The sequence below is a fragment of the Felis catus genome, chromosome D4 (genome assembly GCF_018350175.1).
Source record: "Felis catus isolate Fca126 chromosome D4, F.catus_Fca126_mat1.0, whole genome shotgun sequence".
NCBI classification, from domain to species: domain Eukaryota; kingdom Metazoa; phylum Chordata; class Mammalia; order Carnivora; family Felidae; genus Felis; species Felis catus.
In genome coordinates, this window is record NC_058380.1 from 39,946,565 (window position 1) to 39,964,592 (window position 18,028).

Consider the following 18,028-nt stretch of genomic DNA (forward strand, 5'->3'; position numbering starts at 1 on the left):
GAATTTTAAAACTAAAGTTAAGCTTGTATCTTTCCATCTCAGGGCAGTTCATAGTCCTTCATGGTTTCTAAGACGTACGCAGTTCATAGTCCTTCATGGTTTCTAAGACGTACGGATTTTCAGATGGTATTTTTGACCAATTTATATTCACGAATATACTTTCTCCTTTTTGACTTCTTGCATGGCCAAGTAAAGCGGTTAGTTGAGACTTTGGAAATTTGTCAATAAAAAGCTATCCAGAAACTCCTAGAATATAACTCCATGAGAGCAAAGGTTTTAAGGAATTCAATATCCCTAGCTCTAAAATGTCTAGTTGTATACCTGAACATTCTGCATTTTACGTAAATTATTCCTCAAAAAAAAAAATTTCTATAAAAGTGTCTGGCACAATAAATGGGAAATAAACTGGAGGACTGAATCTAGCCATATGGGTCATCTCTAAGACAAAAATGTCTGACTGCAAATATTGTGTTTGTCAATGTCAACCCCAGTATGTGTACCTAGTTCTTGATGTGTGATGAATTATGGGATTACGGTAGAACAGTATCCTAAAAAGGCTACTAATTATGAATAACCATCTAAATTGCATAAAACTAAAAAAAAGTGGCCTATCATTTCTTGGTCCTGAAATCTAGAATTTGGGTTGATTTTAATTAATAAAGAGGTGGGGGAGAAAAACAGTCCTATGTTTTTGAAAAATATTTATTTAAAAATAAGATTTCTAAAAATACAGTACATAATACATTTCAAGAGAAGTAAAAATTCCACAATTTAAATTAAAAACAATCTGCAAAGAAAAACAAATATTACAGGAATAAAAACTAAATCACTGAAATAAATTAAAAAAAAAAAACCCACAAAACATTGTTCTTAAGGTAGATACATGGTTTTCCATTTTAAGAACCAGTGTAGATCTTTCACTTAAACAAGCGTATCTCAGATACATAGCTTCCTCTCTCTTTTCAGTCTGGTCTCAGCTCTCAGCTATTATTTTCCCTATTGCCATTAGCACTAGAAATGTTAGTGAAGATCTTCTTTAAATGCTCTTGAGGGACCAGACAAGGTAAAACAGACAATGCAGCCAAACAGCACTCAGATTTAAACATATGCACTGAATGAAAAGACGCCTGACACATTCGAAAACAGGATCTTTATGGCACTTGGAACGCCCCACTATTAAAAGACTTTTATTTTAAGGATATAACATTAGACACAGTTTGAGGTGGACACAAAATTTTAGGAGCCCCAAAATATCACAGATTTTGCCCATTCAACTTGCCAGTCAGAGTTTTAAAAAGACTGCTTCGGGGACACACGGCTCATACAAATGTGGTTATCTGTGCTCAGGCCTCCGAACAGCTATCGTGCACCCCGTGTTAGGCTCGCAACTTACTGGTCTCGGATTGTGGAGGAATTTCTTCCTATCAGATCATCGTAGTTGTTTCGTTCTGCCTAAAGAAGAACTTCTTTTTAATGTTCATCTCTGGAGGACAACAAATAGCGGTGAACTATCCACTACCAATAACTTGAACAAGCAACTGCATTCACCCACAGCACTTTAAATAAAAAACAAGCCAAATAACTCAGAACCGATACTGCAGCAACAGAACCTGGGAAATATATTGTTGACAATTAGAGACACAATGTTGCTTCTTCCCATTTTGATTACAAGTAAATTGCCCTTTTACCTCTAATGGCAGGTACATCCATATTTCTATATATAATTCAAATGATCCTATGTCATATTCCATTGAAGTTTCAGACTTGACTCTTTTTTTTCCATTCAGAAATCACTGCAAAACCATATACTGTATCTACATTCAAGGAGAAATTTGATTTCGGTTGACTGAAAATAACGTAAAACATTCTCAAATGTGATTGTCAACTTTTCCAATACACAGTTATCTTCTTGCTAGAAATTTTAACCTCTTCAGTTGCAGTTTTAAGGACACTAAGTAAGTATTTTGAAAATTTGTGGAAAAAGAAAAAACAGGGAACCGGCAGAGTGTACCCCGACAGCCGTACTACATTTGGACAATTACAAGTATTTCTAAAGGGCATTTCCCCCCATTTTTTGGCAAAATCAATCACTAAGCAGAAGTAGTTCTGAAAATAATCTTACTCTAAGTTTCAGGTAAAGTGAGTAGCAATATCCAGACACCTTTTGTGGGTGTGTGTGTTGGTGAAGTTCAATTTTCTATGATCGTTTTGCTCAAATCAAGGTACATTTGCATTTCCTCTTGAGGAGCGCATGTGTGCGTGTGGTGTGTGTGTGTAGATATATATTTTTTAAGGTGTTTTTTAATTGTATTTTTATTTGGAAAATAATCCCTCCACACCCATACATAGACAGATGCAGAATTCTTCATTTATAATCAGAATGAGCCCGTTACAACTTTTCATTTTAGCATTTTGTTTCAGCATTCATTAAGAGGGCTCAATAGGATGTATAGCTCATTTATAGAAATAAAAGGAGTTCTTATTATTTTTCATTTATTCCTGCAGAAATAAAATACAATCTTGTGAAAAGTGTTCAATTATCTTTTGTAACCTCAACCTATTAAACTACCTTTTAAAGTAGCCAACCTATATTAAAATACAGACTGAAAAACCATACTAATATGCCTAAAAAAAAAAAAAGTCCAAATGAGAGACATTTAAAAGCAATTAAACTGAGGCAGAAGTGTGCAAAAACTCAAATGTGTTCATCAAAATTGTTCTTAGGGACATTATTTAGAAGGATGAGAGAAGCAAAGTCCCAGTCAACCAAAAAAAACCAAACAAAAACCTAAATAAATAATTCTTTGGTACAGGAATTAAAAATGTCACTCAATGCTAAAGTGAGTAGCACCAGTATGTTTTAGTTGTTGAGGCTGTAAAACACTAACTTCAGGCACCAGTAGGTTGAAAGATCACCCAGTGCACACTGGCAAGAACACAGAGCTGGCGATATGCGGACAACCTTTCCCTTTAGTGAACAGCCTGTGCAAGGAAACCCTGTACGAGGTCAAACAGGCAAGCGAAGCCACAAAAAGAAGCATAACTTTTGTTGTTGCTGTTTTGTCCATACTTTTGCTCATATATAAGGCTATCGATACCAAAAAGATCCAGGTGTTGAACAACTGTGGCAAGTGCTACATTACATGTTACAGGTGTTCACAATACCAATAGATATAGTGACCTTGGAGGGACCAAAATAGCCCAAATTTTAAAGTGAAAATCACCTTTTATACACAAATTGCTAATTTTCCCTCTGGTGGCAAATTTACTATAATATTTTGTATCCTTTATTTGCAATAGGTGGCTTGTAAAAAAAGGTCCCAATTTTTCCAATCAAACTTTCAATAACCTATTCATTTCCCAAGTCTCCATTAAATAGCCGTAGCTTTCACATTATTCGTAACACATCAGGTTAGCATACGCTACATAATTATAATGTTTAAAATTTAAAATAATTTTTCAAAGGCATCTGGCCAACTCATGAGAATCCGCAATATAAATAACTTTAACTAAATGCTCCCATGCATTAACAACTCTTACAGTAAAATGATTATCAACAAGAGATAAGGCTAAAATGACTACAGCTGGGGATTTCCTGATGTCACAGAGACTATCTCCCGTCAACCCTGTTGCTGAGATGCTGCTTTACATGTCCCATCTAGCCTTCTTCCCATCTTCGAAAGTTTCCCTAATATCTTTATCCAATTTTGGCTACTCACTGCTCATTTGTATCTGCCCTCTATGGTGGATGAGGGAAAAGGACATATAATAGTAAAATATATATATAGTGAGAATGGAAAATACTGGTAATATCAACACCTTAAGAACCATAAATGCCACTGTTATTTCTGTCACAAATTAGCACTAGCAGGAAGTATTACAACATCTGAAGAACAGACAAAAATGCAGTAAATTTTGTTGTTAAAAACTGCACAATGATGATGAAAGACATCAGAGAAAACAGTCACTTTCCTGAAATTAAACCATCATTATCCCAAAGGCAGCGGAAATGCTAAATACCGACTGATATATAAAACAACAACATTGGTTCAAAATACTTTAAACAAGTTGCTTCTATTACTTTCTCACATTCTACTGCAGAATATTCTAGAATTCAATTGAAAATGGCTAAATTCAGAGCACAGTGCAATTGTTGATTTATAGATAAAATCTGAGGGTGATTCTTAGAGTAGAAGGTAACAAATGACATTAAATAATACACTCGTTCAGCTGTTAATTATATGGTTAATAACACTAGCAAATAGAACATACTAAATGTACATGACTACATCTGCCAATACATACATTTTCAAAAGCAAGAACAGGTTGGGTAAAAAAAAAAGCTAAACCATGTATCTATTAGTAAACTATCTGATGTTTGTACGCATAAGCTTTCCCAAATAAAGTCTAGGTATATCTACTTACATTTGAGGTGATGTCAAAATTTGTTTAATGAAGCAGCACTCGTTTAGTAAACTTGAGCTAGACAATCTATTCATACATGAAGCACGAGGGAAGTAGTTAGAGACTAGAGCAAAGTCCAGGGAGAGACTAGCAGCTCTGTTAACATTAATGCCATTGTACATCAGGGCCGGACACACCGCGATTTTACAGCAACACACGCGAGAACACACGAACTGCCCTGTGATCTAATACATAGGAAACCGTGTGGTCATACTCTAAATTACTTCACACTTCCCAGTCGGAAGTGTCCTCCTAACCTAAGTCTTTCTGATTAGCATTCAGAAATAATACAACCTTTTGAGCGAATCACACCTTCAACTTTTATGGAAGTGACTTAAGAGTGTGACAATGAATAGCTATAATTAGCCAGCATCCGCAGAGAAAAATACCTCCAAGCATTGGCAAAAAGTCACTGCTGTTCAGTCCGACAGAAGTGTTAACTTAGTTGTCATACGGAGCATTATGTCTGCTTATGCTCCGTACTTCCATTACTATTAAAAGTAAACTATGCTTTCTTCTGTTAAAAAGAGGTTAAAACATTAACTAAAATTTTAAATATGGTTACCTCTTACATGAAGTACTTTTAATACAATTCTTAAGCAAAATAGTATTTTTCTTATAATGGAACACCAGTTAACTTTGTATTTTTAAACTAGAAGTCTTGGTTACAAAGTACCAAAAGCTCTTTAAACTGATGCCTGCTGTCTGGGGGATTCTGAACTCAGTCCATTTTTGCCTACAATCTTGGGCCCATAAACATTTTTGTTTACAGAAGAGAACAACAACAAATATAACTTGTAACTCAGAATATCTGGCTAAAAATCTTTCATTTCCAGAGCCCAATTAAGAATTGCTGATGCAAAGCATCCTTTAACATATATTTTGCTTAAAACAAAATGGAATGTTTATAAGGAAATACTTCATCCAACAAATAGATTATATCAGTAATTTCACTGCCTGTAAGTATTTTCTAATAAGGCTCAACATCAGTCATTTTCACAGTTATCCAAAACCCATAATATGATGACTACTAAAGTTATAGCTAGAATTCTGAATGGGAATTATAAGAGTATAACGTATACTCTTAAAAAGAATGAAGTATAGAAAGAATTATTAATCTATTATTCTATTAATACAATAAAATCAGTAAAAAAATCATTCTGAAACTGAGATTAAAAAATCTAAATGTATTTTTTTAGATATTCATTAAAACACATTAGATACTTGCTTGCCAACGTAACTACAGTAAGTTTCTGTGTTTTGTAATGAATTGGTAATTTTAGGTAATGGCTTTCCTAATTCTAAGCACTTAATTTGCCGAAATAAGATTTAAAATATTATTCATGAAATGGTTTACATTTGTTTACCCTGATCTGATATAAATTTCTAATGGATAGTAAAAAAGTATAATAATATACACGGATGAAGCAAAGTAGTTATCACATGTGTATGATCCAGACACTGCCATCATAAACGGGAATGCACTGGTTTTCATAAACTCTTACGTTTTTGTACTTACACTTCCCCTAAGTTTGCACCTCTGGCATGCTCAGAATTAGGCCATACAAATAATGAACTGTGGGGCAATAAATCTCTAGAACCAGTATAATTACACTAGTTAGCCAAAAGAGGGCGCAGAGAGAACACAACTAGACTCCATGCGTCCCAGGAAACTGCCGGTTGGCTTCTTTCAAGTCATCGCTCGAGAATTGTAAACACAGTTAGGTGTGCTGACTTGAGCACACTGAAAATTACAGCAAAAGTGTATACAGATAGGCTTTAATATAGATTATTATATAGATTGATATGTAGCATTTCTGCCATTCAAACAAAATAAATATATGCCTTGCCTAGTGTATCAGTTTGTACCCCAATGACTGTGAGCAATCAGGTAGAGGGAACAGGACAGGGAGGTTAAAGAGAAAAGAGGGAGGAAAATGTGCCCAGAAGTGGTAAATCTAAGAAAAACAAAAACCCTCAGGGCGGGGAAAGGACCATCTCTGGCTCCCATTACTGACACAGAGATCGTCAATGAGGATCTCCCAGGTATATACCTTTCAAGGTAGCTACTGCTACTACGCGAAGCGTAAATAGGTCCATAAAGCTCTTTAGCGGGTCTACAGTTGGCTTTGTTTTTTCTCAAGGTTCTCATCTGACAGAAATGTACACAGCATGAGGCATTTGACTGATATATATCTACATATCTACACGTTACTTCCCTTTAACAGTTCTGTCAACAGACCAAATGTGGTCACTATGTTAGCTTGCACAAAACCCAACCCAGGTGCCGGACACAAACAAACATACTAATTTTGTGGTTCACTAAGCTCTATAAATATACTCCTCATATTACATTTACTATGCATCCTATCAGCACCAATAAATATTTTCATCTGCCACTTCCAAATTTTTAAATAATAAAGCACTGTAGTCAGAACATGAAAGACATGGTATTTGTATCTCTGAGAACAGCTTATTCAATTATTTTAGAAGATATTTACAATTCCTGAAAGAACTAACTACAGTAGAGTTCACTGGCTGACAATGGAAATCTTCTGTTTCGTGATTTCTCAGGTTTGACTCCTTCCTCTCAAAACTAACTAAAAGGAAAATACTGGTATGTTCCAAGAACAGTGGACCCCTTTAATCTTCTCTTCAAGGGAAAGACTGTGAGGACATAAATTGTTGAAAAGGATATATGGATTTTGCAGTATTCTAATGGAAAAAAGTGTAAAAGCTGAATTTTTCTCAAAGCATGCTAAAATGTCTTTTCACACAAATCTTCTATGCTCTCCAAGAGACCATCACCATTAGCAATTTAAATTTGTAGAAGCTAATCATGTAGATCATTACGTTTTCTTATTTTAAGGTCATTTCCTAACATTAGGTACTAAGTACAAAAGGTCTCTCAATCCAAACTTATAGTTGGCCAATTGCAATTTGGGTGATTATAGGTACACAAAAATTAACTTACTTTTACTAGCGACTTCCTATAACTAAGATTTCATTCTTAGTTGGCCAATATCTATTACATACAAACCTTGAGTGTGTAATTTTAGATCTACTAGTAGGTAAGTAAAAGTAAAAAGTATATATTTGTTTTTCAAAAGCACAATATTCCTCTTTATACTGTACATTATATATTATCTAGTTATACTAGCACTTTAAAAACATACGCATTGTAATATAACCGTACTAGAAAAGGTATCTGTGGAATTATTGCAAATTCTCTACCCTTTTTGCTCATCAAAATCTTAGGGTAAAATAGAATATACATGCCCGCTTGGTCAAAAATTTCACCTTGGAGTAATTATTTTTAACAACAACCAACAGTTACATCAGTATAGGGAAAAGAAATGGAAAAGTTAATATGGAAAAAAAATTAATCTTGCCTTGAAAATAAGGTAGGTAGTTGGTGTTTTATTTTAGTGGCGTTTTTATTTTGTTTCTGGTGAAGAGAAAAACAGAAAACATTAGAAAGCTACTTCTAAGAAAACACTGCCCTTTTTCTGTTGTTGTTTTATTGTTCAATTCTATGCTGCATTAAAAAAAATCCTGCAGCATATAAAAAAGGCAGTATTATTTAAATTATTATGCATTTGAAAAAGAAAATTTGCATATACTATAAGGTGTGTCAACTTTTATAAACCTGAAGAATTAAATTCAGATTTGGTTAGTACTGTTTGAGAGTGAAAAATTTAAATAAACATCTGAAATTTCCCATAAATTAAAATCGGCAACATTGTCAGTACTAAAAAAAAAAAGAAAAAAAAAATTATGTACAATTATTTTATCTCAATCACTGCCTTTTGGGTTTAATAACAAAAGCATTTCAAGAAATCCCCGTGGAAAGCTAATTTGAAAGTAAACATGCTTTAAAACTTAAATATAGATCTTGTATTAGTCCCACAACAGGATTCAAGATCACTATTAAAATAAAGCCTGGGGCACATTATGACGCCTAAGATTGGTGGGTGGATTTTAATTGACTTGAAGACTGTCATAGTTCTATTATCAGAAAACCTGTAACGCATTTCCAGCATGGAGGACCCATCTGTGCCCACCATCCATCTGTTTAGACGTGATTGGCAAAGTGGTAGGGAACTCGCAGTGGTTGCCTCTGCCTGAAAGGAATAAACCACAGGATCTTCCAACGAGTGCCAAAAACTTCTGAGAAGGTCTGCTGCCATGGCTTTCGGGGCCTCGATCTACAGAAGACAGCATTATTAGTGAAAGACAGCACTCCCATGGTGCACTTCAGTCAGCTAAAACAATGCAGGTTGGCTGGGGATCCATTACTGGACTCTGATGAATTGTGTCCCAGCATCACAAATACAGCTTTTCTTTCATTATGGCATGCAGCTGAGTTTTAACTCTGGATAGCAGATATTGTATCTGTGTCGTCAATCAACCTAGGGGAACTTTTGAAGCAGAGGAGAATCTCAGGATTAACAGAGCGTGTGTCAACGACACAGTAGCAAATCTCTTTTGATGTACTTTCGGGACAAATAATTTAACTTACTTTAGTTAGACAAGGAACAAGAACGACCAGTACTTATTTTGTTGGGAAACTCGCATGGCTTGAAGACCCCTACTGTAAGACTGGATTATGCTTGTCTAGCTCAGGCCTTAGACAAGGCACCAAGAAAAAGCCATCATTATGTTATCTTTCCATCACATGCACACATTTTTCAAATGTGGCCAGCTGTTTCCATTTTTAAATAAGAGCACTACAGATTTCATTTTTATACTTACATTTCTTCACAACAGTTTGACATCTTTTCAATAGATGTTGTATCCTATTAAAAATTAAAGAAAAATTATACTCAGATGTAACAAAGTTATCAAGACTTTATTCTGTATCTACTTTATGATGCTTTTCATCATATTCAGAGACTATTCTGAAGACTTCAACAGTTTACATATGGGTACTAAGAATTTTAAATTAACTGCATACATTGCTGAAATTCCCTTGACAAAAACAGAACGAACATTACATTGTGCCAAAAAAATGTATTCAGTTACAAAACCTCACAAAAATTGTAGGAGTCTCACTTTATTAAAATATAACCTATTACATTTGCTTTCTTTGATAATTCTTTTAAAAGTCTACGATCTATTTTTAATTCAACTGCCAGGGAATATGCGCTATAAGATAAATACCAAAGTGACAAATGAAAGGCACTTAATAAACAGAAAGCTGCCAAGAGCCAGAGTGCTACTGGTTCTGGATTTCTATAAACAAACACAAATTCAACAGGGCAATCTATGCATTTGCCATATTACAGCATCTATTACCTTGAAAGGTAAAGCGAAACTATTTCTTCTTTTTTTCAACAGAAAAACCAGTATCTTCCTAATAATACAATTTCTCATTCTGTGTTTTCCATAAAGCTCTAACACAAATATGTAAGCAAAGGAAGTCAACAAAGACAGCTTCTACACATGCTGGTTCCATTCATATATACAGAAATCCTATCACTAGACTGAGAAACTGCAATAAATAATAGCCAAATGCTCAGAACACAAATTACACGATCTTCTTTTAAATATGTATTTTATGTTTTAGACACATTTCAAAGTAGTACAAAAGGAAATATGTTCTTTTAAATATACAAAAGAGTTAGCGAACTTTCCCTCTTATCCTCTGATAGCTTGCTCACATATGGCAGGTGAACTGTACTGTTATTAAGCAGCACTATGCATGCACAATCTGGGACGGCAGCTCCAATTCCAAGAACATCTAGTTGTAGAACTCTCTCCCAACGATAATGGTAAAAAAACACTTTGACTTTAAAAATCTCTTTGTAGAAGTTACATCAACATCTCACAATATTAAGTCCTTAACGTATGAACCGTTGAAGAACTATGGTTGGCCCACATATGAGAAAATAAATCTATTTTTTTTTTTTAGATGACAGAGTAACCAATAGCAGTGTTCCGTTTCCATATTTCCCAGGAATTTGTGACAAGATGGTAGATTAGCCACATATTCCATATTCATCAGTTTTCCTATCATGCTTTGAAATTCATGGTATCCAATGACAAGTCTATTTATAACTAACTTTTCTCAGTTCTGTTGCATAATTTCCTCAAAATAATGTTTTACTTTGTGACAACACAGTCTGCAAATATATGAGAACCTTGATCATGGGCTTAGAGGAAGGCTGGGCCTCTGCTTCCACATCTGTAGAGAAAGTGAAGGAAGTCATTCTAACGGTTTCCTGGCACGGATGGGTGACAGGATGCCCCAAAAGACTGAAGGCAACTTGTGCAAAAATGCAAAGCAAACGATTGGACAGAAATCTGTCAGGGTTCTTAGGGCAGGTAAATAAATGGATGCAAAGGGATAATACTTAAAAACCATTTCGAGAGAAGGAAGGCAATTACAAAGTCAGACTACCACAGCTAGTATTGTATGAAATTTTTTACTATGCATAAATTTACAATTTGATTAAGACTCTGAGGAACTTATTTGTGGCGATAAAAGATTCATCTTCAAAGATTCTGGATTTAGACTTCATGTGGGAAAAGCTTTTATTTTCAAGTGCTTTTGACACCTTCCCAGAACCTGGTTCAAGTAATAAGTAGAATACTACCTCTTAAGTGATCATAAACAGACGGTCATTCTATCCATGAATGTGACGTTTGCCATGACTTTTTGAACAGGATTTGTGAGGCTAGACAAAGAAGACCACTCTTTTCCCTCTAGAAATAGCAAATGCATAACTCTCTGAAACCCAGCTATCGAGCATACGGTTATAAGAAAAATGTGCAATTTGTATTTGAACAGCCAAACAGGTCACAAACATGTCACTGGCACTTCTAGAGCGTACTCAGAACAACACGAGTTATCACACCATCACATTCGTAAACACAGCAGGAACTGCAAACTTAGAGGAGCAGAGAGGTTACTACCGGCAGGAACACTGACGCCATAAGTTATTTCCAAAAGTGCCAAATGAGGTTTGATATAGTTTTTAGGTTTATTTTGAGAGCGAGCAGGCGTCCACGAGTGGGGGAGGGGCAGAGAAAGAGAACCCCAAGCAGGCTCCACGCTCTCAGCGCATTTCGAGTGGGGCAAAACCTCAGCAACAGTGAGATCATGGCCTGAGCTCAAAGCAAGAGTCGGACGCTTAACCGACAGCGATCCAGATGCCCCAATATACTTTTTGTTTTATGAAGCTGGGAAATAAAACCAACGTTTTTAGTGCATTTAAAATAGATTTTGGTGCAGATAGTTTCACTCAATATAAAAGATTCAATACCTTTAGTGACCATCAGGAAATGACCAATAAGAAAATCGCCAGTGACCAGTAAGATAATCTTCAAGGAGTATAATTTATAAATTCTTAGTGCTTTATAAAACTAGCTAGCTATCCAGAAAAATTCATTCTTCAAGGAATGATAAGACACAAGTTTTTATAGTAGGTCATCTTCAATCAGGATATCTTATCTTCAGAAAAATATTTATGTCGCGTTGATGGTCTAATGATCAAAATATCTAAGACTTCCAACAGTCTGCATAACTAAGAGACATATGAGAATGCTTTCCTATATTTAAAAACTGAAAGTTTATTTTCTAAAAAAGAATAAGTTAGGAACAGCAGGACTTCTATGGACCTTACCTATTTCATCAACCGATCCTTTCTCTTCTCCTGCTGGCTGATGTTACCCTAACGATCAGGTTCAGTCTAAGACACTAGTAAGATTATATCTGGAATGGGGGGGGGGGGGTAGTTCCTAACAGAAAGGGATAGGAAAGTATTTACTGTCTGTTGGAAAAATTAGTAGTAAGAGTGGAGGACAAAGAGCAAGAATTTATCACCAGACAACTAGCCCTCTCGGAACACACAGCTTGACGATCCAATCCATTCAACTGACTCATCCTGCTTTGGGTTCGTTTTCACCAAGCAACGCTGCCACGTACATTGTTGCGCAGGACAAGGAATATGCCGAAAGTCCTCTGGCACGCCTGACAATTCCACATGAGGGAACAAACAATCTGGTTTATACGACCAACGCTTTTGAGTCTGGAAGGCACAGTCGCCATCTCTGGGCCTAACTCTGGAAACATTTCCAAAATGGAGTTTCTAGACCTGCCGAACTGCCAACTCGATGAAAGTTAAGAGCATTCTATCACAAAGACATGAAAACAGCTCCGTGTAACCTCGATGATCACCTGAACACTTTATTCTTCCTTTGGTCTGTTGCACATACCTAATTCAATGACTGTTGACTGAATCTGGAGTTAAAAACCACTCAGGAACTTTTTTCACAACGAGAGATTATATACCTGTTTTATCTATTACTACTACTACTAATTCTAAGACAGACTTTGGCTTGACTTCCTAGCACCTCTCATCAATGAATGGACAGCAGCTCAGTTAACTTCACGTCTTTCACAGCACCTAGCAGCATACGTGGTTCCAAGTGGGTACCCGATGTATGTTTCCAGCACTAAACTAACTGAACATGGACAGAAACAGCGTGATTCCTTAGTTTTTTCCTTTGGAATTCAAAGAGAGAACATTTCCCGTGAATCATAGCTCTCTCTCCTCCTTTGAAGCCAGAACTCACTATATTCTTCATTTGAAATAACTGGTACTTTAAGCATTTATCCACCAAGAGAGGACCAGCTGTATCTCTTATTAGAGATCTGAAGTTCACAGAAACATTTCATCAATCATGGAACCAAAGGAGAAGGTGGTAGATCTCACATGTGCAGTCACTGAAAATTTCTTTCCAATATGATTCCTGTACTTCTCTTCATCAAGCTACTGTCTGGCTGTATAAAACCTTAGGAAAGTGACTAAAACTCAGTATCATAATTTTCAAATAATAATTCCTAATTCATAGATTTCTGTAGGGATTAAATGAGTCGATATATGTTAGAACCCTTAACTCCTCAATAAACAGCAGTCCTACCTTTTACTGATGTTGCCTACTATGCTCTTTTTGAGAGGGCTTAGAGATACAATCTCAATTACATCAGAATATAACTTAAAACATGTTTAAGTAAAAAAAGTGGGTTTTATAACAAACAATAAAATGACAGGGCCTATTTTACACAGATAAAATCCAATGTCCACAAGGGGCTTACAATCCAGCTGAGAAAATAAGTACTATGTAACATACACCACGACTCACTTACTCATCTATCCATTTATCAAAAATCTACTAAGGACCTATTACAACACGGTCCTTAGCATCAAGGAGCTTGACAGTCTAGTGAAAGTGGTCAAGTATACAGGATAACTATACAAGAAAATACAGAGAATGCCAGAGAGAATGGTTATATGCAATAACATACTATATAAGTAAGTTTATAACTGAATATTTGAAACAGCTGGAAACTATGTTTGCAATCAACACTCCCTGTCAACTACTCTTACATTTTTAATACAAAATTATACTTTCAAAAAGATTTTTGGTTACCAGCATAATAAGTAAGATGGGCTAATGGTAATGGGCCTCTCTGGCTGAGATTTAGGGAGTAACTAACATATTGACAGCATGTGACAGAAGCATATGAATCATTGCGGAAAAGATCTACAAATTAACCGTAAATACAGGATTCAGTGTTTTCTCCAATTCTACAGTAATGTTTTAAATCAGATTTAAAAAAAAAAATGCATGTAGATTCAGAACATGAGAAAATAAAGTGAACGTGGAAAATTGCAAGTAAAATGAAAACTCATAAATGTTTAACTTTTTCACCAAAAAAAAAAAAAAAGCATTGAGTTAATCACTCAAGCAATTAGTAATGCTTTGAGAAAATTAAAATGCAGTATTCCTATGGAAGAAATTCTAGAAATGCATTTAAATAGTTTTAATTACTTTTAACGTTATCAGATATACAGGGAAGTTATGACACTGAGCAGACAGATGATGCAATATATATACATTTTTCACACAGGAACATATTATGCTAAAGAGCAATATAATTCCACACATAATAATTTTGATGCTAACAGGCATTTTTTAAAAGAATGCTTTTTATATACCATGCAATGTGACTTAGTATGTATTTAAACTAATTCTTTGGCACAGGGGAACCCAGGTTCTAGAGTTTTCTATGTATTCAAGTTCAAAGAAATAATACTTAGCCAATATTAGTATGTAATATTAAAAAGCATAAAAGAAATGACATTTTAAATTGTAATGACTTTTCTAGGTTTTTAAAGCTACTGAGAAGATATGTCATATAATATTACAAGTAGAGGTATTCTATTAAATACACTTTGTTTTTATTAAACAAAAAATATAATTCAGAAAGGAAAACAAAATGCTATACAGAGAGTCCTTTATAGAAATGTAAGTGAGTTGGGTTCTGCATAATTAGCAATAATTTCCATATTTGCAATGCTGATTTAGAGCTGAGTAAACCAAACATAATTTGTACACAGATTGTACTGAATGCCGCTAATTCACCACATTGATTCAGTGGGATACTTGGCAAAATTTAATTATAAGGATTAATAATCTCAGGACACATTTCTGGATACCTAGTAAAAGGCAGGTAAGCCCACTAATTGTCTGATCAAGGAGAATGCAATTTAATAGATAATCTCATTTAAACTAATTTAACATTTTGAACATAAGATACTTTTCACTGCATAAGATAACCAAGTTAAACTGAAATCACCCTGCATTTGTGATTCTCTCTGTATTTATTTAAGGAACCATGGGTCAGTATTTGGGGTGGGGGGGGTGGGCGTGGGGGAGCATTTTCCCTCTTAATTTGAAAAGCTTTACTTTAAGCTAGCTCTGGTAATTCAAGTAGAGTCCCACAAGAGTACCTATGAGCAAATGCAAGAGCTCACTTTTTTTCTTTGAGAATTTAAAAGCACAAAACCACAGCTAAATACATCTTCCCCGCCCTACCCTCAACCTCACCGCAACTGAGAAAAGCACTATGCTCCAGAGACGCCATCAAAAGCTTAAGCTATTATATAAACTCCACGGTGCCCAGAAAACAAAAATGCTTGTATACAAAATGTAGATAAACTGTCAGAGCAGTGTCATGGTATACAATAGCTCACTGTCAGAACCTCACCAGAAGGCGCTGTACCAGCTGTTCTAGCGTTTCTTGATGAACTCTCTCCAAGCCCGGTGACTGAAAACATGACTAATACAATCATCCAGCACTGTTAGTATTGGTGCTCATCAGAACGGACATTATTCTTGGCTGTGTGTGAACTACTGCTCAATAAGAAATTCTGACAACATCAATTACATTAATAACAACATCACTATCCATTTCATTCGGAAACAGAAACAGAAAAAGGCTAACCAGGCTAAGTAAGGAATAATTAGAATAATCTGTTCCCTAAATAAAGAACGCTTCAAAGCAGATTGCTTTGAAAACAGTTTAATTTCAATATTGATTTTACTAAAAATTTACCAACTTATAAACATATGCCTAAAGTTAAATCTAAAAATAATCAAAGGTAATCCCTTAAAATTGGGTTTAAGATTAGTCTATTCCACAGAAACATCTGGTTGTGTTGAGATCTTTTAACCTTGGAAATGAGATTAGAAACCCACTGTTTTTAAATTTAATTTCTAGTTATTTTATCTGGGTCACAGATAATCTGCTCTTGCTAAATCTAAAATGACATCAGATTATCATTACTGTGATTATCCTGTTACCTTCTACTGTCAATAAGACAGGATTTTCCCTCTGACATGGAGAGAAATGATGTATTTATTCCAAGTAAGAACAAATAATGGGAAAAAAATTACTGAAAACTGAGGTACTGCTTCCTGAAAATCTCAACCTAAGCCTCAAAAAGATAGCATATGTTTTGTGTATTTGTTGTCCAACAGGCCTACGTTCAAGCTACGTAATGACAGTTCATATGACGAAATAATACTCCTACCGGTGTTTTCCCAAAATGCCTCTTGGTCTCTGGGGTGCAGGAATAGGGGAAGGAGGAAGACTTTCGTGGAGGGATTAAATTTACTGTAACTTCTCCTCCTCCTCCTCTTCTTTCTTATACTACTTGACAAATTCATCACCTTCTTTCACATTGTGAGAGATGCACGGATTCAAATTAACGACAAAAACACCCAGGTGTGACACTTCCTGTGGGTAGTCTTAAATTTTTCATAAGATGAAAACAGCAAGCATATTGTATTTTAAAAAGTAAGCATGATCTCTGTATGTTAACTTTAATTAAAATATTAGATTCTACTTTATTTAAATACTAATTATTCATTAGATTTAAAATTAATACTGAGGTTAAATGACCTTAAATAATTAAGCCTTAAAGAGCCTTAAATCAATGTGAGGAGGAGTGCATTCTGGAAACCTTAAAAAAAAAAAAAAAAGTTTTTCATCCAAAAACAGTGATGCTAGAAGTTCACTATGAAAGCCCAGGTAAATGGAGTTAAAATTTACTGTAATTGTTTGAAGTACTGGGATTCAAGAGGAAGTACAGTGAGTGGTGAGTAAAGACTAGACTAGCAAATACAGTGTATATGTTCTCTTAACGCTGCATTCTTTTTTGAATGTTTCACAAATGTCGAACTTCTACAGACATCAGAACTGTCCAGTACAGAGTATTCTGAGAGGGTACTATACATATACAGAAAGAAATGAAACTTTTGGAGAAAGCATTAGATATTAAAAAACAAAACAAAACAAAAAAACACCGTGGTTTCTACTTAGTTTTAGAATTATCACATCAGAACCAACCTCTCTAAAGACAATGTTGTTCAGTATTATAGCAAAAGAAAAAATCATACAATTTGAAAAACATTAACATGTTGGCAATACAGAATAGAGTCAGAACAGAATTTGATATTACACATCCTTCAAACACCAACAAATTCAGTAAATAACTTTATGGCCAACTCAGAAGTGAACGCTAAAATTTTAAAGTAGGGATTCTTAAAAGATTTTGAAGGCTTTGCTGCCAAACCCTCCCCTCGGAAGCTTCTGGGGCTGCTAGGTAAGAAAGAAATGGCTGCCCTCGGCTATAAACCCCTGACAGCCCTCATAAGTAGCTTGTACTCTTAGCAGCAATGTCCCAAATGTCCATTTTCAGTCATTCATCATAAGAAATTGGAAAAATCTGAGAATTCTCCCTCCAGGGGATAAAAATATACACCAGTGATTTCGGTAAATCCAAAAGTGAAAATTCAAACAATGCAAGTACAATCTGGCAATTCTGACGTGACTGATGAACAGACTATAAAGTAATTGGGAATTAATATAAAAGTAGAGAAAAAAGAATTTAGGCAAAGACCTACTTTCATCCTCACCACTGTTATTAATACCATGTTATTTACCATCATCATCAGAAAAATCACAAGAGGTATCAGAAAATATTTCAAGCTGAATAATAGTAAAAATGTATTTAAACAGACATTACACGATCCATGAACAGCCAATAAGCACACGAAGAAGTGTTCAATACCATTAGTCGTCAGGGAAATATAAATGAAAACAAGATGCCATTAAAACCCACCAGAATGGCTGCAATTAAAGACTGATGACAACAAATGTTGACAAGGATGTGGAACAACCAGAATTCTCAGATACTGTTGGGGAGAG

At 35.1% G+C, this 18,028-nt stretch overlaps 1 protein-coding gene across 7 annotated transcripts in view; it reads right to left on the minus strand.

Annotated features, from left to right (window-relative positions):
• Nucleotides 1-1,131: 1,131 nt before the first annotated feature.
• The window catches only part of ZDHHC21 (zinc finger DHHC-type palmitoyltransferase 21), a 68,798-nt gene continuing 51,901 nt past the window's right edge, over nucleotides 1,132-18,028 (minus strand). For all 7 annotated transcript variants that reach the window (XM_023242334.2, XM_045042583.1, XM_023242330.2 and 4 more), the window contains 2 exons: nucleotides 9,220-9,263; nucleotides 1,132-8,672 (listed from right to left, as the gene is read on the minus strand). In XM_023242334.2, coding sequence (XP_023098102.1) covers nucleotides 8,540-8,672; nucleotides 9,220-9,263 — 177 coding nt within the window. In that variant the 3' untranslated portion in view covers nucleotides 1,132-8,539. The remainder of the gene's footprint in view (nucleotides 8,673-9,219; nucleotides 9,264-18,028) is intronic.